Source organism: Salmo salar, chromosome 09 (assembly GCF_965601325.2).
Source record: "Salmo salar chromosome 09, fSalSal1, whole genome shotgun sequence".
Classification (NCBI taxonomy): domain Eukaryota; kingdom Metazoa; phylum Chordata; class Actinopteri; order Salmoniformes; family Salmonidae; genus Salmo; species Salmo salar.
In genome coordinates, this window is record NC_138299.1 from 18,389,549 (window position 1) to 18,411,044 (window position 21,496).

The 21,496-nt window shown below is 42.4% G+C and overlaps 1 protein-coding gene across 3 annotated transcripts; it reads left to right on the forward strand.

Annotated features, from left to right (window-relative positions):
• The first annotated feature begins 779 nt into the window (after positions 1-779).
• Positions 780-21,186, forward strand: srrm1 (serine/arginine repetitive matrix 1). Of its 3 annotated transcripts, XM_014210421.3 has the most exons (17): positions 780-923; positions 2,606-2,695; positions 3,170-3,292; positions 5,368-5,538; positions 10,127-10,221; positions 10,318-10,557; positions 10,682-10,996; positions 11,108-11,352; positions 17,275-17,355; positions 17,473-17,541; positions 17,740-17,881; positions 18,011-18,091; positions 18,214-18,258; positions 18,448-18,678; positions 19,330-19,516; positions 19,777-19,962; positions 20,216-20,807. In XM_014210421.3, the coding sequence occupies exons 1-17, from the start codon at positions 903-905 to the stop codon at positions 20,324-20,326; spliced, it is 2,433 nt and encodes an 810-aa protein (XP_014065896.1). In that variant the 5' UTR covers positions 780-902; the 3' UTR covers positions 20,327-20,807. The 3 variants fall into 3 exon arrangements, with proteins under 3 accessions (XP_014065896.1, XP_014065892.1, XP_014065894.1); XM_014210417.3 differs by having other exon boundaries at positions 18,214-18,678; positions 20,216-21,186; XM_014210419.3 differs by lacking the exon at positions 17,473-17,541 and having other exon boundaries at positions 18,214-18,678.
• The last annotated feature ends 310 nt before the right edge of the window (positions 21,187-21,496 follow it).

Sequence of the window (21,496 nt, forward strand, 5' to 3'; positions counted from 1 at the left end):
AGAAGACATGATGAGGAATAAAGTGTCTATTACGAATTGTTTTATCCAATTGATCTTAAAGGTATTATATAAGGTAGTAAAGTCCAGAAAATTCACCCTACCATACTCTACCTACCATACTCATAAGTGTTCATTACAACAGTTTTCCTAATGTAATGTGTACGGTTTCTCCACAGAAAGTTGAAAAGCATCTGGTCTATCTCTTTGCTTATTTTACCGTCAAGATATAAAGATAGAGCGGCATATGCTAGCCTACAGATACCCTCAGCCTTGGTTATTAGGACTCTTCCTTTTAAAGATAAGTCCCTCTGTGGCCATTGATTAATTAAGCTTCTTCTGGGTTTTTTTAATAAGAGGCTTAACATTTTGTAAGCCTCTAGACTTCTGGTCCCTAGTAATGGTTATGCCTAAATATGTAAGTTCTTCTTTCACTGTAATACCACAATATTTATTTATTTCACCTTTATTTAACAAGGCAAGTCAGTTCAGAACAAATTCTTATTTACAATGAAGGCCTATCCTGGCCAAACCCTCCCCTAACCCGGACGACGTTGGGCAAATTGTGCGCCACCCTATGGGACTCCCGATCACGGCCGGTTGTGATATAGCCGGGGATCGAACCCAGGTCTGTAGTGACGCCTCTAGCACTGTGATGCAGACCAGGTGCATTGGAAAGGGATTCTATCACATTTAATCGTTATGGGAATCTGACTGGCGTCTTTCAGAAAAAGTGTAGAAGAACCTGTTGTACTCGTCATCGCTGCTTCCGTTCTGTTGAGAAGGAGGAGCCCTGTCGCGCGCTGTATCTTGGGGTTTTGTTAGCAGGTCGTGGACAACACTGTGAGCACGTCTTTCTCCAGACTCCACCAACACCCACTTTTACATCTTTCTCAACTTATAACATGGACGCGGGGTTCTTCCGCGTAAGATATTTAAAGTTGTAATATTACTCGTTAAATGGTGTTCCAAATGTATTATATATATTCGTTTGTATTTCAAAGTATGTGCCATTGTAGACGGACGAGCTCGTGCGCCATTCCGCTGCAATGAGGAGCTAATGTAAAGATGGCGGCTGCATTAGCTAGCAAGTTATCCAGCTAACTGTTGGCTAACTAGCTTAGCTATAGATATGTTGGATTGAAGCTAGCCGATAAATTGTGCGTATGTTGTGTTCCCATTTTCAAATGATTGTCATTACTGATGTAGTTAAGGGTGATAACTACAATAATGTGTTACCTAGTATAAGACTTGGTTGCAAAGTGGGTTTGTATAATTCTAGCCATACTACTGTAACGTTAGTCGGGCTGAGCATGTTACAGTACTCGTACTCGGGCCTTATGGCACATCGAGATTAACACTAACGTTAGCTAGCAACATAAACTGACGTTTATTCTCCATAATAAGTGATCATATTAGGGACTTAATTTCAACATAATTTACTTGTATATGTGTCACATAATGTTTCTAAAGTCGGCTATCTAACGCTATGTTTAACTATGTTGTGACGTAGCTAACATTAGCTGACGTTCTCTTACATCGAGGCGGAATTGAGTGTTGCTGGTGGCGCGATTTAACGTTACTGCAAAAAACATCGAGTCACCATCGGTAGATAATTGTAAGAATGTCAATTCTGAAAACGCTTACTTGTAAATGTTTGTCTAGTGCAACTGCTGTCCTTCCGCGCGATGGTGAAAGTCATACTTTTAATAAAACGTTTCTAAAATACAATTACCGACTTTGCTATAATTTAACAAAAATTAGGAAAAAGTCCGTTGTATTGAATAAAAGTTTATATTAAAATTATGAATTTCAGCACCCCGTTTATGGACCGCAGTTGTACAGGACAAACATAGGTACCGGAAAGCCTATTGACGATGGTGACTCAATGAGTACGGTTACATGCACACAATAATGCGATTATTGTGGATAGTCAGAGTAATGTAATATATATATTTTTTTTTTACGTTACCATACTTTACAAGAAGAACGGATTCCCTAACAATCCTCTTTACATGGACACTTCTGAAATCAAGCTACCTGATGGCACACTGTTAAATGCAGAAAATTGCCAATCAAAATAAATGTTATACCACAGCGACCAGGTTATTTTTGGGAAGTATATATGATTGAGTTTGGACATAGAAATATTCTCCACATACAAACTTTATAAGAGTCATCCATTTTTCCGAACTCCCTAAACTTGTACAGCTGGTGCTGGGCACATGCGCAGATCAAATACACCGCTGGGGCGCTGATTTTATGGTGTTGTCCTAATAATTTGAGTGTTCAGAAAACCAGTTGTTTAAATTGGTGTATGCTTACTTCGATTTTGACCGTACGCCAATTTAAGATGAGCAAAGTATGTTTACGTGACTTGCATAATCTGCCTACTGCCATAATCAGTTTGATATAGAATTATTTCTGTGCATGTACATGTAGCGCAATGTTGTTGCTAGCAAAGCGCGCGACCAGTTATCAATACTCTACTCTGCCTCGATATAAGAAGACAGAGTTTAGCGTTCCTCAGCTAAGTGTCTGCGGAATGGACAAGAATAAACATTTATTGTAATGATTGATACAGATGTTTTGTGCTTGTTTCTTACAGGGCACAAGTGCAGAACAGGACAATCGCTTCAGCAACAAGCAGAAGAAACTTCTAAAGCAACTGAAATTTGCAGAATGTCTGGAAAAGAAGGTATAAACAACACTCATCAAAGCACATCTTTTAATTGAATTGAAATGCCCCCACAAGTAAAATGGTAATAGCCACAACTTCTATATTGCCTAAATTGGTTTAAAGGGATGCCGTTTACCTACTTCCCCAGATTCAGATGAACTGGTGGATGCCATTTTTAAGTCTGCGTGCAGTTTGAAGGAAGTTGCTAAATAGCGCTGGCGCCATGACTGGAAGTCTATGGGTATCCATGCTAACAGATATCCATAGACTTCCAGTCATTGCACTATTGCTAGTTAGCATTGGCTCACGAAACTACCTCAAACTTACTTCGTACTAGACTCTGAGACACAAAAATGGAATCCACAAGTTCATCTGACTCTGGAGAAGTAGATAAAGGGCCTCATTGCCAAAATCTCTACATATCCCTTTAAGTGTGCAATGGGTTGATGTTTGGAATGTGTTTGAACTTCTTCCTGATTCTTCCTTCCCTAGGTGGATATGACCAAGGTGAACCTGGAGGTCGTCAAACCTTGGATCACTCAGCGAGTGACGGAGATCCTGGGGTTCGAGGATGACGTCGTCATAGAATTTATATTTAACCAGCTGGAAGAAAAGGTAATACTATTGACTCCAATTCCTCCCTGTTCTTGTATGTGCATCAGATGTTATTTATATTAACTTAATACAAGGCAAAGATAGGTTGATTTAATAAAGTGTATTGATAAGACACAATATAAATGCAGATGGGGGAAAGAGCGACCACCGGTGTCCAATATACATAATTTGAATGACCCAAAGTTTTTGCTGTGATATGTGACAAAGTGCCTTTGTGCCACAGTTTTCTAATGATGATGTGATTTATGATTCAAAAGGCCTGAACCAATATGGATGTTATACCTTGCATCAGAAGTATAGCACCAACACCTTATTAGCTCTCTGCTGAGCCCAAAGTGTCACTGAGCCCAACTCTCCCTGATGCAGTGTGTGGTTTGAGGTGAGTTATGTTCAGGGATCAACATGCTAGTGATAGAAACACTTGGACAATGCCATGCCATTTTCTCCATATACTTTTGAATCGCACCGCTAGTTTTTCTTTATCTCCTCTAGCCTGTCTTTGGATGGTGAATTTTTTTTACTGAGAATACAGTTGAACTGTTAGGCTATTGATTCTCAATTAGTTTATATTAAAATTACATCCGTAGTATCTTCAATCTGGACTGTGGCAAAACGGTGCTTTAAACATTATTACCTAGCCCACTAAGTGATTTTTGAATACTACGATACACATGGACCCTGTTCTGCATAATTAAATCATTGAACTAGATGTCCAAGTTTTCTTTCCAGTTTGTTACATTTCATTGCCCCTCCTTGAAATTGCCCTCAAGTTGGGAAATCTAATCGCATGGTTAAAATTATACTTGTGCATTCTACCACCCTTTCCCCCCCTGCTTAACTAGCATTTGGCCTATAAAACACGACTTCAAGGGGAAATTACATATAATTAACTGGATGAAACCCCAGACATAGAAAAAGGAAATGTTCAAGGGTATTGATAGCCTTCTAGTTAATCCACAACTGTTTTTTAATGAACAAATGACTCCCAACAACCCTAGGATGCTTTATATTCATACAAAGGTGTTGCTGGAATCCTGTAAGTTCTCTTACTATCTGTTTTAGTGAACCTAGCCTAATACTGGGAGGGTAAATACATTCAACTACCTCTTACCGGTTTGATTTCGTTTCTGTGCTGTTATCTTTTGGGGGTGGGTTTTTTAAGCTAAATGCTTTAACAGCACAGTAATGATAAGAAAAGTCCTTAATCGTCATTGTTAGTGAGCTAAAGGGGTATCTAACTTTAATTCTTGACCTACATGTTGAAATAAACCCCCTTTCAAATGTCTTGTGCACTCATTATTGCTTGTTCGTCTCTTGCAATTTAGATAAATGATATAACAATAAACTCAAGGTGGTTGAGTCTCAAGCACTAGGGAGTCGGAAGCAAGCCAAGGGAGCGTCTCTTTCTGCAGGAGACTCGGGCGCTCCATACCTACTGATCCTGCGGGACACGCTGAGGACACCGGGACTGTACTCGCAGTGTTGGGTTTTGATGCACTCTGTTTTGTGGATATCTGTTCATCTCTCAGAGTAGACTGGGGAGACCGAGAACAACAGGGCAGGGAAACTAGTGGGAAGACTGGCAGGGAAAGATATCTGGTCTGTTATTTTCTATCATAATTGATGAAAATGTTAGTGATGGATGGGGGATTTATTTTTCAGAATATTTTAAGGTTAACTCTGCCTTAATGCATGCAGTGGGGGTGCTTATACATGGATGATGTTCTAGTTTTGTCTCCCCTCAGCTATTCTCAGTTTCAGGTTTCAATTACCTAACTAATGGGGTGGCGATAAAGATTTGAATTGCACAATTTTATCACAGCCTCAAGTCAACAGAACGTTTGTTGCAATGAAGCAGTCTGTGTTGGGGCACAGGGGTCATGCTGTAGCTATTGTTTTGTTATGAAGATGGCTGCTATTATTTAGGCAGGTGTAGCTTAGTGAGGAAACAAAGGGGGGGCAGTCGCCTGAACGAGACCCCCCCCCCCCCCCCCCCTCCTTTCACGCTTGTGAGTTCTCCCTCCATGTTAAATTGGTGTGTTGTCTTTCTCTCCCCCTTGGTGTGTGTGTTGCAGCACCCGGACAGTAAGATGATGCAGATCAATCTGACGGGCTTCCTGAATGGGAAGAATGCCAGAGAGTTCATGAGGGACCTGTGGCCTCTGCTGCTCAGCGCTCAGGACAACATCGCCGGTATCCCTTCCGCCTTCCTAGAGCAGAAGAAAGAGGAGATCAAACAGAGACAGGTAGGCAACCAGACACAATCTCACAATCACAACCTTGTCAGGCACGTGTATTTGTACTAGGACTGAACGATTTGGACACGTGATCATTTTTTGCAAGATATTGGCATTTTATAACACTGGTGATACTTCATTCATGGTTAAAACAAGTGTCGGGGTAGAGAACATCACTTCTAAAATGAGATCATATGAATGAATACATACTGTGCTAACTAAACACAAAACTAAATGAGACAAATATTTTCCAACATTGTACTTATGATAATAGATAGGATCATTACACCTAAGGAGTGGCGGTTGCTGATAATGTACACCTATGTAGATATTCCATTAAAAGTCTGCCGTTTCCAGCTACAATAGTCATTTAGAACATTAACAATGTCTACACTGTATTTCTGATCAATTTGATATTTTATTGGTCAAAAAATTAGCTTTTCTTTCAAAAACAAGAATTTCTAAGTGACCCCAAACTTTTGAATGGTAGTGTACATATTAACATACATTTTTAACATGAGCCTCAAAATAGTGTGCTATAAGCGCAACACTTACTCATTAATTAACATGAGTTCCTATTTTACCGTTAAATAAATAATGAACTTAAATAACCTAAGTTAATTATTTATACAGGCAGCCATAGGCTGCATATTGAATTGGAAGGAAGCTTATGATTGTGTAATTATGTATAAGTAGGATTAATCATTATTTTAATTGAAATTATAAGTCCAAGTGCCTTAACATATAGCCTATCGATTGCAATTGGCTGTGTCCAAAACATTGGCGTCTGGTTGTCATTCAATGCGATGGCCTTGACAATGTGTGTGCGCCATTATTGTTGTGCACACTTGCTGCTCCTCATTCAGGCAGCTAAAGCTTCTCGCAACCCCAGAGCAATGTTTTGTCCTGTGTGATCTATGGGATGTAGCCTGATGTTTAAGCAAAGACCTTTTAAGTTGAAACTCCTCATCAATAAAGTGTACTGTCAAACAAATCTAGGGGGTCGGTTGTTCTACTACCAAAGGTCTGCTGTAGTCACGTAATAATCATGTGTGCGCTCTGTTTCAACTTCTTCATTTTGTTATACAGTGTTGGGATGGAGACTTGGGAGAAATATGTGTGAGATGGAATCTTGTATCTCCTGTCTAGCTTGTTGGTCATTTTGAAGCAGTCTTTGCTGACTGTGTAAATCGGAAATCATGTCTTTGTCTATGAGAGCCTCAGTGATTTCTATCACATATGTGGCTGCGGCATGGTTTCCGTTAACTGGTTAAGACCAGCCTTTGGCCTATTAAAAAAAAAATATATATAAAAAGGTTTCTGGCCAAATTCTCTGGGAGAAAAAATCCATTGCAAAATAAGGCTTTTTATTGATGGAAATGCCAGTCGATGTGCTCCAACTTCAAAGGCAGATATACTTGAGGCTAATAAATCCTCAAGCTGCTTGGAAATTTGTGTGTTTCTATTATTACTCACGCAAAAGACGCAAGGTCTTCATGAGGGACTTCAGCTAAGTGTACCCTGAAAAATTGGCAAAGATTGTGTTGATTATCCCTGTTTCCGGTGTGCCCGCCGAGAGGGGATTCTTTCTCCAAAACAGTACAGACGTCCTCAAGAAGTAAGTGTTTGTCAGGCCTGGTCCGAGAAGTTCTGCTGCTGCCCTAGGCAAAATCAACACATGCTGCCTTTGTCGTGTATAGTATGAAGATTTGGAATGGATTGACAGAGTAATGATGTGTATCATGTATCATTCAGTTGCACTTGGAAATGAAACATGGTTGCCAACTATTCACATCGGAGTTGCAATCACTAGGCAGCCAACTGCCTATAGTCGGAAACAGAGTTGTCAATAAGCCACGTATATCACACACGACACGGGCCATGACCCCCACGATAGTTCAAATTACAATAAACATAACATTTGTTAACGTCATCCAGTAGAACTAAGAGATAAAATTTCAGCTTTCAAAATAAGTACTTTTATAAATGCATGGCGTGGGCCTTGTTTCAGCCTTATGTAAATTAACATTTGTTATGGAATTTGATTGTCCAACATCAGTATTCTAGTTTCTTCAGTTTGTGGGCCGACCCGGTCATGGCTAGACGAGATCCATCTTTGTCAAAATAATGGCAAAAGGTAGATTTTTTTTTTTTTTGGCATTTTAGCTAAACCTAACCGTAACCTAATTCTCCTAACCTGCTACATTCAACTAACCTGCTACGAAAAGTCAAGTCTGAAGTTAATTAGACAAATGTTGGATCTCTTCTAGCCATGACCGGCCGGCACTGATATTCGTAGACAGCCATGTTTTTATTTTATTAGGCCTAATTAAAACGTTCATACCTAGGCTGAATTAACCTCTATGGGCTAGGTGGGACGCTAGCGTCCCCCCCGTGGTACACTCCATCAACAGCAGGTGCATTTCAAGAGCGGCAAATTTGAATCCAAATAAATGTCAAAATTCAAATTTTTCAAACATACAACTATTTTACACCCTTTGAAAGATAAACATCTCCTTAATCTAACCACGTTTTACGATTTCAAAAAGGTTTTATGGCGAAAGCATAAATTTAGAGTATGTTAGGACAGTACATTTACAAGAGTTGTGTGTAATGTTTTGTCAATTCAAAGACAGGGTCACCAAAACCATAAAACCAGCTAAAATGATGCACTAACCTTTTACAATCTCCATCAGATGACACTCCTAGGACATTATGTTAGACAATGCATGCATTTTTAGTTCTATCAAGTTCATATTTATATCCAAAAACAGCGTTTTACTATGGCATTGATGTTGAGGAAATCGTTTCCCTCCAATAACCGGCAGTCAAGTCAACACCACAAATTAAATAATTAAAATTAGAAAACATTGGTAAAATATTATATTGTCATTTTAAAGAATTATAGATTTACATCTCTTGAACGCAATCAACTTGCCAGATTTAAAAATAACCTTACTGGGAAATCACACTTTGCAATAATCTGAGCACTGCGCCCAGAAAAATACGCGTTGCGATACAGACTAGACGTCATGTTGGGGAGATCTAAAATCGAAAATACTATGTAAATAATCCATTACCTTTGATTCTCTTCATCAGATGTCACTTCCAGGTATCACAGGTCCATAACGAATGTAGTTTTGTTCAAAAAAGCTCATCATTTATGTCCAAAAATCTCCGTCTTGTTAGCACATGATCTAAGCCAGCCGGACTTCTCGTCATGAACGAGGGGAAAAAATATATTTACGTTCGTTCAAACATGTCAAACGTTGTATAGCATAAATCATTAGGGCCTTTTTTAACCAGAACATGAATAATATTCAAGGTGGACGAATGCATACTCTTTTATAACGTATTGGAACGAGGGTACCCAACATGAACTCGCGCGCCAGGTGTCTAATGGGCCATCATCGTTCCATGGCTCTTGTTCGGTCAGATCTCCCTCCAGAAGACTCAAAACACTTTGTAAAGGCTGGGGACATCTAGTGGAAGCAATAGGAAGTGCCAAAATATTCCTCAGCCCCTGTGTTTTTCAATGGCATAGGTTTAAAGGTAATACAACACATCAGGTATCCACTTCCTGTCAGAATCTGTCTCAGGGTTTTGCCTGCCAAATGAGTTCTGTTATACTCACAGACACCATTCAAACAGTTTTAGAAACTTTAGGGTGTTTTCTATCCATATATAATAAGTATATGCATATTCTAGTTACTGGGTAGGATTAGTAACCAGATTAAATCGGGTACATTTTTTTTATCCAGCCGTGCAAATACTGCCCCCTAGCCCTAACAGGTTAAATTAGAGGCCTAGATTGTATTTGAAAACAGCTGTTTTATTTAATAACATTTTCATACAAATAGCCTATAGGACAGGTCACTCGCAAATTATATTATATAAATATATTTTGAGTTTGTGTTTACTGTGTAGGTGACTTGTTCTCCTAGGCTAAATTTATTTTTTCTATTCATTTATGATAGCCGTTGCGTCTTCATCCCTGCTATGTTTTGCTTTTCAATTAAAACCTGTTATGGTGACATCATTCTACTTTATTTTATTACCACTTTACAGGATAATTTCTATTCGGTTAACATGAATTACAATAATCTAAATATGCTTTTAAGCACCGTGGGTGGATGCCCTAATGCTTTAGGCACGCAATGCACGTGGCTGTCCGGTAAGTTAAAATCTTGCCGGTCGCCAAATTTTCCTAACATCCCCCGTAGACCAGGGTTTTTGTTTTCTTTTCGTTAGCACTAGCAGCACTCATGTTTCCAACACACTTTGGAGGGAAGCCCTTTCTCCTCACCAGCATCTAACTGCGCGCTTTAAGGGGACACTTGTGATTGACCAGCATGTGTGAGAGTGAGCGCAAGCTTGTGATTGGTCAGCATCCTCTGCGTGTAAATCGTAAACGGAGTCTAGTGCATCTCATTGGAGGAGGCACCATAGTCTAGTTTTTGTATCAAAGAATCTCAGCTTCATGCGAGATGTTGCACATGTCAATATTGCAATTTTGAATCGAATTCGATTTAATCGTGCAGCCCTAATTTGTACAGTGTTTTACTGCTTTGGCCTCGCATGCTGTTGTCTGTTGCAGATTGAGCAAGAGAAGCTCGCCTCTCTGAAGAAGATTGATGATGAGAAGAAGGAAAAGGAAAACAAAGAAAACAGAGAAAGGGAGAGCCCCAGAAGGTGAGAATCGCATTAAATAAAAGCACTTGAAAGTCGACCTCAATCAAAATGTAAAAGACTTCATATGGCATTGGCTCTTATGTTGTTGTGGTACAGGAGGAAGTCAAGGTCACAGTCTCCACGGCGACGATCTCCAGTGAAGAGGGAGAGGAAGCGCAGTCACTCCCGCTCCCCGAGGCGTAAGCCTAGTCCCAGCAGCTCCCCTCCACCACCAGCCCCAGCTGTCACCCTGGTCAGTGTTACCCTGCCCCAGAGCACTGAGGAGCCCCAGCCTGAGCCAGACACCTCAGAGAGCACCATACCTGAGCCAGTCATTCAGGAGGCCTCCTCCACCAGGTAAGGGAAAGGTTTGGGCACCGACTGTATCTGGAAATATGCAGGGATGGGATTTGTCCGGATTGTTGATTCCATTCTTGACATCAAAATGTATTCTAATTTGTAGTATGTTCTAATTTTCCAGTGACGTGGTGAAGCCGGACACTGTGGTTGTGGTACCTGACTCTGTGACTGAGGTCAAAGAACCCTCCCCGGATAAGGCTCCTAAAAAGGAGAGGCCCAAGCCCAGGGAAAGGGAGAAGGACAGCAGGAGAGAAAGGCCCCACCACCGCTCTCGCTCCCATTCCCGCTCCCGCAGACGACCCAGATCACGCTCCAGATCTTACTCCCCCCGGCGGAGGCCGAGCCCCAGGAGACGGTTGTCCCCTCGTCGTAGGAGCCCCCCCAGACGTGGCCCCCCAGGCCCCAGACACAGGCGCAGTCGCTCCCCTGTCCGCAGGCGAGTGGAGGGCCGCAGAAGTGCCTCTCACTGAAGCTGTCATTAACAGCCTTTCGGAATTACCTTACCAAACAGCAGTTGTGGTTGATTTGTTCTGTTTGTCTCCCATAGACGGCGCTCTCGCTCCCCATCATCCTCTGGGAGCAGCTCCACGTCTCATTCACCTCATAAGAAGGCAATGAAGAGAACGTCAACCACACCACCCAGGAAACAGCCCCGCGGCCATGCAGCTGACCCCTCCCTCAGCCCCTCCAGGAGAAGAGCCCCCAATGGCAGTCCCTCTGGGAAGACACAACGCTCTGCCTCCCCGCGGGCCAGAAAGGGCCGGGCCTCAGCCTCCCCATCCAGATCAGCTGGTATGTTAGCTCTACTTACTTTTCTCCATTCCATAATGAACTAAATTATAATTGCAACGTTAAGTTGTTGGTCCCATGTTTCATGGGCTGGAATAAAAGATCCCAGAATTTTTCCATTATGCACAAAAAGCTTATTGAAAATGTTGTGTACAAATTAGTTTACATCCCTGTTAGTGAGCATTTCTCCTTTGCCAAGATAATCCATCCACCTGACAGCTGTGGCATATCAGGAAGATGATTAAACGGCATGGTCATTACACAATAAAAGGCCACACTTCAATGTGCAGGTTTGTCACCTTACACAATGCCACAGATGTCTCAAGTTTAGAGGGTGCCTGCAATTGGCATGCTGACTGACAAAATGTCCCAGAGTTGTTGCTATAGAATTTCATGTTAATTTCTCTACCATAAGCCGCCTTCAATGTTTTAGAGAATTTAGCAGTACGTCCAACTCTCCTCCCAACTGCAGACCACGTAACCACGCCAGCCCAGGACCTCCACATTCGCTTTCTTCACATGCTGGATTGTCTGAGACCAGCCACCCAGACAGCTGATGAAACTATGGCTTTGCACAACCAAATAATTTCTGCACAAACTGTCAAAACGTCTCACGGAAGCTCATCTGCATAATTGTCGTCCTCACCAGGGTCTTGAACTGACTGCAGTTCAGCGTCGTAACTGACTTCAGTGGGCAAATGCTCACCTTCGATGGCCACTGGCACGCTGGAGAAGTGTGCTCTTCATGGATGAATCCTGGTTTCACCTGTACAGGACAAATGACAGACAGCGTGTATGGCTTTGCCTAGGCTAGTGGTTTGCTAATGTCAACATTGTGAACAGAGTGCCCCATGGTGGGGTTATTTTATGGGCAGGCAGGCATAAGCTACGGGTAAAGAACAGTTGCTCTTTATCGATGGCAATTTGAATGCACAGAGATACCGTGACGAGATCCTGAGGCCCATTATCGTGCTATTCATCCACCGCCATCACCTCATGTTTCAGCAAAATAATGCACGGCCTCATGTCGCAAGGGTCTGTACACAATTCCTGGAACCACCCATACGTAAAACGTATGCATGCAGTAAGGCGTTATGGATAAAAGCTTCTGCTAAATGGCATTATTATATTCATCTCCCAGTTCTTTCATGGCCTGTATACTCACCAGACATGTCACCCATTGAGCATGTTTGGGATGCTCTGGATTGACGTGTACGACAGCATGTTCCAGTTCCCGCCAATTTCCAGCAACTTGGCACAGCCATTGAAGAGCAGTGGGACAGCATTTAACTGGACACAATTAACAGCATGATCTACTCTATGCGAAGGAGATGTTGCACTGCATAAAGCAAATGGTGGTCACACCAGATACTGACTGTTTTTCTGATCTAGGGCCCTTTTTTTTTAAGGTATGCATATCTGAATTCCCAGTCATGGGAAATCCATAGATTAGGGCCTATTTAATTTAAATCCAGCAAAAAAGAAACGCCTTCTCACTGTCAAATGCGTTTATTTTCAGCAAACTTAACGTGTAAATATTTCAACAACTGAGACATAAACTGAACAAGTTCCACAGACATGTGACTAACATAAACGGAATGTGTCCCTGAACAAATGAGGGTCAAAATCAAAAGTAACAGTCAGTATCTAGTGTGCCACCAGCTGCATTAAGTACTGCAGTGCATCTCCTCCTCATGGACTGCACCAGCTTTGGCAGTTATTGCTGAGAGATGTTACCCCACTCTTCCACCAAGGCACCTGCAAGTTCCCGGACATTTCTGGGGGGGAATGGCCCTAGCCCTCACCCTCCGATCCAACAGGTCCCAGATGTGCTCAATGGGATTGAGATCTGGGCTCTTCGCTGGACATGGCAGAACACTGACATTCCTGTCTTGTAGGAAATCACAAACAGAACGAGCAGTATGGCTGGAGGCATTGTCATGCTGGAGGGTCATATCAGGATGAGCCTGCGGGAAGGGTACCACATAAGGGAGGAGGATGTCTTCCCTGTAACGCACAGCGTTGAGATTCCCTGCAATGACAACAACCTCAGTCTGATGATGCTGTGACACACCACGACAGACCCTCCACCTCCAAATCGATCCCGCTCCAGAGTACAGGCCTCGGTGTAACGCTCATTCCTTCGACCATAAACACAAATCTGACCATCACCCCTAGTGAGAAAAAACCGCGACTAGTCAGTGAAGAGCTCTTTTTGCCAGTCCCGTCTGGTCCAGCGACGGTGGGTTTGTTCCCATAGGCAACGTTGTTGCCGGTGATGTCTGGCGAGGACCTTTCTTACAACAGGCCTACAAGCCCTCAGTCCAGCCTCTCTCAGCCTATTGTGGACAGTCTGAGCACTGATGGAGGGATTGTGCGTTCCTGGTGTAACTCAGGCAGTTGTTGCCATCCTGTACCTGTCCCGCAGGTGTGATGTTCGGATGTACCGATCCTGTGCAAGTGTTACACATGGTCTGCCACTGCGAGACGATCAGCTGTCCGTCCTGTCTCCCTGTAGAGCTGTCTTAGGCGTCTCACAGTACAGACATTGCAATTTATTGCCCTGGCCACATCTGTAGTCCTCATGCCTCCTTGCAGCATGCCTAAGGCATGTTCACACAGATGAGCATTGACGCTGGGCGTCTTTCTTTTGGTGTTTTTCAGTGTTAGTAGAAAGGCCTCTTTAGTGTCCTACGTTTTCATAACTGTGACCTTATTTGCCTACCGTCTGTAAGCTGTTAGCATCTTAACGACCGTTCCACAAATGCATGTTCATTAATTGTTAATGGTTCATTGAACAAGCATGGGAAACAGTGTTTAAACCCTTTACAATGAAGATCTGTGAAGTTATTTGGATTTTTACGAATTCTCTTTGAAAGACTGTCCTGAAAAAGGGACATGTCTTTTTTTGCTGAGTTTATTTAGACAGATTTACTTATGAACTAACTTCAAGTCTTTGAAATTGTTGCGTGTTCTGTTTTCTTTGTTTTGTTTTCAGTGTAAATGTAGCTACAGTGCCTGCAGAAAGTATTCATACCCCATGACTTATTCCACATTTTGTTGTTATAGCCTGAATTCTAAATGGATTTAAATGTTGTTCACCCGTCTACACACAATAACCCATAATGACTAAGTGAAAACATGTTTTTAGCAAATTATTAAATTATAATACAGATATCACACCCCTGAGTCCATACTTTGTATAAACGCATTTGGCAGCGATTAAAGCAGTCTTTTTGGCTAAGTCTCAGAACTTTGCACACCTGGATTGTACAATATTTGCTAATTCATTTTGTAAATTTTTCAAGCTCTGTCAAGTTGATTATCTTTGCTAGACAGCCGTTTTCAAGTCTTGCCATAGATTTTCAAGCTGATTTTTAAGTCCGAACTTTAACTTTGCCGCTCAGGAACATTCAATGTCTTGATAATCAACTCCAGTGTCAATTTGGGCATGTGGTTTAGGTTATTGTTCTGCTGAAAGGTGAATTTGTCTCGCAGTGTCTGTTGGAAAGCAGACAAACTGTTTCCTCTAGGATTTTGCCTCTGCGTATAGCTGTGTTCTGTTTTTGAAACCCTTAAAAATAGTTATTGCTGATTTTAATAAGCATACCCTAACATAATGCAGCCACCACCATGCATGAAAATATGAAGTGGTACTCAGTGATGTGTTAGATTTGCCCCAAACATAACGCCACATTTTTTTGCAGTATTACTTAAGTGCCTTGTTACAAACAGGATGGATGTTTTGGAATATTTCTACTATGTACAGGCTTTCTCCTTTTTCACTTTGTCATTTTAGGTTAGTATTGTGGAGTAACTACAATGTTGTTCATCCATCTTCAGATCACAGCCATTAAACTGTAACTGTTTAAAAATCACCCTTGGCCGCATGGTGAAATCCCTGAGCAGTTTCCTTCCTCTCTGGCAACTGAGTTAGGAAGGACACCTGTATATTTTTGTAATGACTAGGTGTGTTGATACACCACCCAAAGCCTAATTAATAACTTCACCATGCTCAAAGGGATATTCTGCTTTTTTATTTTTACACATCTACCACTCGGTGCCCTTTGCAAGGCATTGAAAAACCTCCCTGGTCTTTTTTTGTCTGTGCTTGAAATTCACTACTTGATTGAGGGATGTGTAGGATACAGAGATTGGGTAGTCATTCAAAAATAATGTTAACCCATTATTGAACATGTAATGAGTCCATGTAACTTATTATGCGTTTTGTTAAGCACATTTTTACTCATGAACATTAGGCTTGCCATAACAAAGGGATTGAATACTTGACATTAATGGGTTGTTGTTCATAGATCAGTGACATCTACATTTTTATCAATTTTAAATTGTCTGCAGCACAGCATTTGGAAAAAGTAAAGAGTTTTTTTTTTTTTTTTTTATACCTTAAAGGCACTGTATGCCTCCGTCTCTTTGATCATGGCCCTAATGTGTATTAAATCTGCAATATGTGACTTTGGGTGACCAGACCAAATTCACATACAAATGTGAGTTATAGCCAGTGGGGGAAAACGTACCTATTTGTCATACTTGAGTAAAGATATAGATACCTTAATAGAAAATGACTCAAGTAAAAGTCACCCAGTAAAATACTACTTGAGTAAATCTAAAAGTTTTTGGTTTTAAATGTACTTAAGTATCAAAAGTATAAATAATTGTCTTGTTTTTAAAATGTACAGATTGCCAGGGGCACACTCCAACACTCAGACATTATTTACAAAAGATGCATCTGTGTTTGTGTCCACCAGATCAGAGGCAGTAGGGATGACCACGTGTTCTCTTGATAAGTGTGTGAATTGGACCATTTTCCTGTCTTGCTAAGCATTCAATATGTAATGACTACTTTTGGGTGTCAGGGAAATGTATGTAGTAAAACGTACATTTTCTTTTGGAATGTGGTGAAGTTAGTTGTGTAAAAATGTAAAGTACAGATACCCCCAAAAATGACTTAAGTAATTTACTCCACTGGTTATAGCTATGTCATTCTCATTGAAAGCAAGTCTAAGAAGCGGTATACATGTTCTATGTGCGCCATTTCTATGTCAAGTTTGAGTCTTTTACTTTTAGTTTTGTACACCAGCTGAAAATGCTTTTTTTTTGTTTATGGAAAATATATTTTACAGCAGTTTAGATGGTTCAATAATTCTCTACACTATACGTGCTTGTTTTGTCACACAAACTGAAATTAGGCGAACTATTCAAATTTTAGCAACCAGGAAATGACGGCGCGATTTCTGCATAGTGCAGCTTTAAACAGAATATCCACCCGGAAACTGTCTTTTAGTCTTTATTTCACTAGTCCACTGTTGATACAGTCCCAGTGTTGTGCATGTCAGCAGTCAAGTTTAACATATTGACATTGCATTAACATGATGTGGCCGGTGACACTTTTTTTAAATATAGACTTTTAAAAAATTATCTTGACTGCAGACATGCAAAAAACATTTTGGGACTGTATCAACGATGGTCTGTAATGAACTCAGCCCTATACAACTTCCTCACCTTTCAAACATGGGACTCCCTCACCTCATAGTGACTGTCTTGTCACATGATCAGTTAGTGGGAGTGTGATATACATAAACCCTTCTGCTAAAAGAGCATCCAGGAATGGTTATGTGTATATACAATCAGTGACCTGGAAACTGTTTACATTACTTCATCTCAAATCCCTGGATAACTTTATTCCTAGGCAGGCCTGGTTACAGAAGTGGGACACTTTGTGAGGCCTTACTGGCAGGCCTTGACTAATGGAAACTGCTGAATCATAAACCTCTTTTCAGGCTGCAGCAAGCATCCTCTTCAAGCATGATGCGTCACTCCTACTACTAGTGTTATACAAGCGTTTGTATTTGTGAATGAGGGTTCTTGCTGGAAAGATTCTGGCAACTAAACAGTTTTGATTTTCAGGTTCAAAGAAGAAACCAGGAACGAGGAACGATTCACCGTCACCTGTTCCGAAACCCAGGCAGTCTGAGGCATCAGAGTCAGGTGTGTTTGCCTTCTTGTGCCTGTGTCTCGGTTTGGTGTGATGCACCGTGGGTGGATGTTTGTGTTTTTAGCGTTTTTCTATAGCGCTGAATGGAGACTCACTGCTTTGCGTTTCAGAGGGGGCTACAGCCGATTCTGTGCAGCAGCGACGTCAGTATCGCAGGCAGAATCGGGAAACGTCTTCAGGTTACAAGCGTTTTTATTTTGTGTTCCCCACCTCACCCCATCTTTTTTTTTTTTTTTTTTTAACCCACTCTGTGTCCGTCTCGTCTTGCACCCTCGTCTTGTGGGTCTTGAAGCTGTGGCCTTTTTTTCCCCCTTTGAAACATCCACCTGTTGCTACTGGGAAATGACGTGTGTTGTTTTCTTTCGGATTGGTAACAGAGGCTGGATCATCATCATCGTCAGAGGGTGAGGGGTCCAAGAGGCCGGGCGGGGGGCCAGTGGCGAGGAACGGGGATGTCAGGAGGCGGCGTAGTCACTCGCCCTCCTCCCCCAGGAGACGACACCGGGACGGCTCCCCCAGGTCAGCTACCGACAGTTTTCTCATGCAGTCATGATTATAGATTTTGGATGTTTTTCCTATACCAACAAGACACACACACCGTCTGTCCCATATGCATTCCTCATGTAAGTCTTTGTTTTCCCTCTACAGAAAAAGGCGCTCTCCTTCCCCCGGAGGACGCAGATCTCCCCCAAGACGTCGCAGATCTCCCTCTCCTCCTCCTAGGCGCAGGTAAAAGACTTAACGCCGCCTTGTTTTAGGTTCCCTCATTACTGAGAATTCTCCAGAATTCAGTGCACCACACCTGAGATTCAAAGAATAACTTGTCTCGGATGTCCTCTCTGTTTCCCCAGGTCTCCCTCTCCACCACCTCGCAGACGCTCGCCCTCCCCAAGAAGGTACTCTCCCCCCATCCAGCGCCGATACAGCCCCACTCCCCTGGGCCCACAGAAAAGAAGGCTATCAGGGTCTCCCTCTCCCAAACGCCTATCCCCGGTGCCCAAGCGCCGTCCCTCCAGGTCCCCTAAGCGCAGGAGTCCCCCTCCCCAAAAGAGACGCACACCTCCCTCATCCACCTCTCCCCCCAGACACAGGAGAAGCCCCATGCTCCCATCCAACCGACCAGGCCGGGACACTCGCTCCCCCCCTCCTGCTCACAGTAACCGCCTGTCCCCTTCCCCTGCCAACCGTGGCCGAGCCAGTCCTCAGGGGCGCTTTGACACCTCTCCACCTGGCCAGAGGCGCCAGGTGTCCCCCTCACACGGCAACAGGGCAATCCGCAGGGTGTCCCGGACACCAGAGCCCCGCAAGAACCAGAGGTAAGCAGCCTCTAATTGGTCTTATTAACGCAATAGCTTCTGCTGCACAACAACTCCCACCACTATTTTTAGATGTACGCTGAGTGTACAAAACATTATGAACACCTTTCTGGTATTGAGCTGCACCCCCTTTTGTCCTCAACAGCCTCAATTCGTTGGGGCATGGACTCTACAAGGTGTCAAGCGTTCCACAGGGGGATGCTGGCCCATGTTGACTCCAATGCTTTTCCATAGTTGTCAAGTTGGCTGGATGTCCTTTGGTTCATGGACCATTCTTGATACACACGTGAAACTGTTGAGCATGAAAAACCCAGCAGCGTTGAAGTTCTTGACACACTCAACTGGTGCACCTCACACCCACCATACCCCGTTCAAAGGCACTTAGGTAGTTTGTCTTGCCCAGTTACCATCAATGGCACACACCATACAATTCATGTCTGAAATGTCTTGAGTCTTAAAAATGCTTTAACTTGTCTCCTCCCCTTCATCTACACTGATTTATGTTAAGTGGATTTAACAAGTGACATCAAAAAGGGATCATGGCTTTCACCTGGTCAGTTTGTCATGGAAAGCGCAGTTGTTCCTAATGTTTTGTACATTCAGTGTACGTTCCAGATATCACACCTTTTCTCTCCGGTTTCTCCTTATCAGAGCCTCTCAGAGCCCCCAGCCGATGAGGAGAGTGTCATCAATGTCACCGTCTGGTTCCCCTAAACCAGGAGCCCTGAAGCGGCCAGCTTCAGGCTCCCCCTCTCCAGGCCGCTCAGCCAGTGGATCCCCACCTGCACCCCCGGCTAAAAAGGCCAGCAGCGGCTCTGGCAGCCCTTCTCCAAACAAGGTGAGTTTTTAAAGCCGCTGTCTTAATAGTACGACGTGAGATTAAACATTTTGTTTGACTCAAATAATTGCCTAGATAGAGGGGAGTTCTGTGTGTGAAAGCTGGTGTGTGTGTTTCTGGGCACCAATACCATAACTTGTTGGAAGACTGTGAAGAGGTTTAAACAATGAAGGTCATCATGCCCTGTGCTTGGCCCGGCTCACTAAATGCCAACGAAATACTTAGTCACTCGTGGTATTGTTTTGTAATCCCCATCTCAGAATTCTGACACCGAGCCTGGAGGAAAGAAAAACAAGAAGAAGAAGAAGGAAAAGAAACACAAGAAGGAGAAGAAGCACAAGAAACACAAGAAACATAAGAAGGAGAAGTGTGATGTGCCGGTTGCTGCTGGGGATGACCAGGAGAACCAGGGGATGGAGGGGGATGCAGACTCCAACCCAAAAAAGGTGAAGTCTACTCTTCTGATTTACTGAGGGGTTTTAGCATGCTTCACATATCATCTGCGCCTTGCACCTAAGCATTACATCTAAGCATTTCATTCAAGATTAACGAAGTCAGACAAGGTTGTAGAAGTTGACTTGTTGACTCAGCTAATGTATTCCTTTATTCTATTACTATGATGAAGCATGCTGCAGCATCATACCACCTACCTTGCAACGTAACCGAAATATGATATAATTAATGCTACCTTTCCTTAAGGAATCAGACAGTGAAGTAGAAGAGTGTCTGGACGACCTGGAGAAGCACCTGAGAGAGAAGGCACTGCGTTCCATGAGGAAAGCTGGAAAGCTGTCCCCTCCACTGTCCTGAGAAGCCCGGTCACTCCCCTCCCTCTTTCTCCTCCCTTTTTCTCCTTTCCTAATTTTCCATTCCCTTTGTTTAGAATTTTTTTGTTAACCTTGTTCAGCTTTAGAATGTACAAATTGTTTATTCTTTAGTTTTTGTTTTCTTTTTACGGGTTTGGTAATCTATTGAAATATATTTTTTATCAAGAGCTTGATATGTCACGCGAGATCTCCCAATTAATATTATTTTCTAATATTTTACCCAAAGTGTGTTATTGCTTATATCCAAACTGTAAAACTATCTTTGTTGGACCCCTTAATTTTCAAGATAAGATGAGGGATGGGAATGGTTTAATTATGATGCTTGCATTGTACAAGTTTCTCATACTACGACATGCAAAAGATTTGACTTTGGGAATTTAGGGTTGCATGTGCAGCTAGCGTGTCTCTGCTCTGATGTGCATGAAATGGACTGTAAACAAAAGCAAATACACAGATCAAAGCTGTCACTTTTCCCTTTTGTCAGCAGGCATTGTATGGTATTGCTATGCTGTTTGCTCTCTAAAATGGGGAATGAATCCAAACAATCCTTTTCCCTCTGTCATGTAATAGAGGTGTTTGGCCTTCCAGAAAATTCTGGCTTTGAAAAAGTCTACACAAGTTTAAAAAGAACTGGATTTTTCATGAGGATTCTGACCTCACCAGAGCGAGCCGGGGTTTGATTTCCCACATGGGTTGATATGCAGTCATACTTTGAGTTCACACTGGTCCACTCTTTTGCTTTGAGCTATTCATTTTTGTGGGACTGCTATTTGACTTGTATTTAAAAACTCCTGCTCTTGTCATCCTTTCAGAATTAAAAAGATTTTATATTAAAACTCTAAAGTATTATGTTGTATATTCTAAATTCACGGTTAAGGCCTGTCCCAGAAAACAGGGTTGGCCACTTAAAAGAAATCTCTTAGATATAAAGCCCCCTGTTTTTAGAGGACCTGCGTGGGTCTGGTACAAGTTCCCACTGACATTTTCGCTTATAAATTGATCTGTGGACACCGTAGATCAAAATGGCTTGCATTGAGTGATAGACCTGGTTCCCACTGACATGCTAGTCTTTTTTTTTTTTTTGGCGTAAGATGCGAAATCTGAAACCAGCTAGGATGTCCACAGATCGATGGAATGTCCCTCCTACCATTTT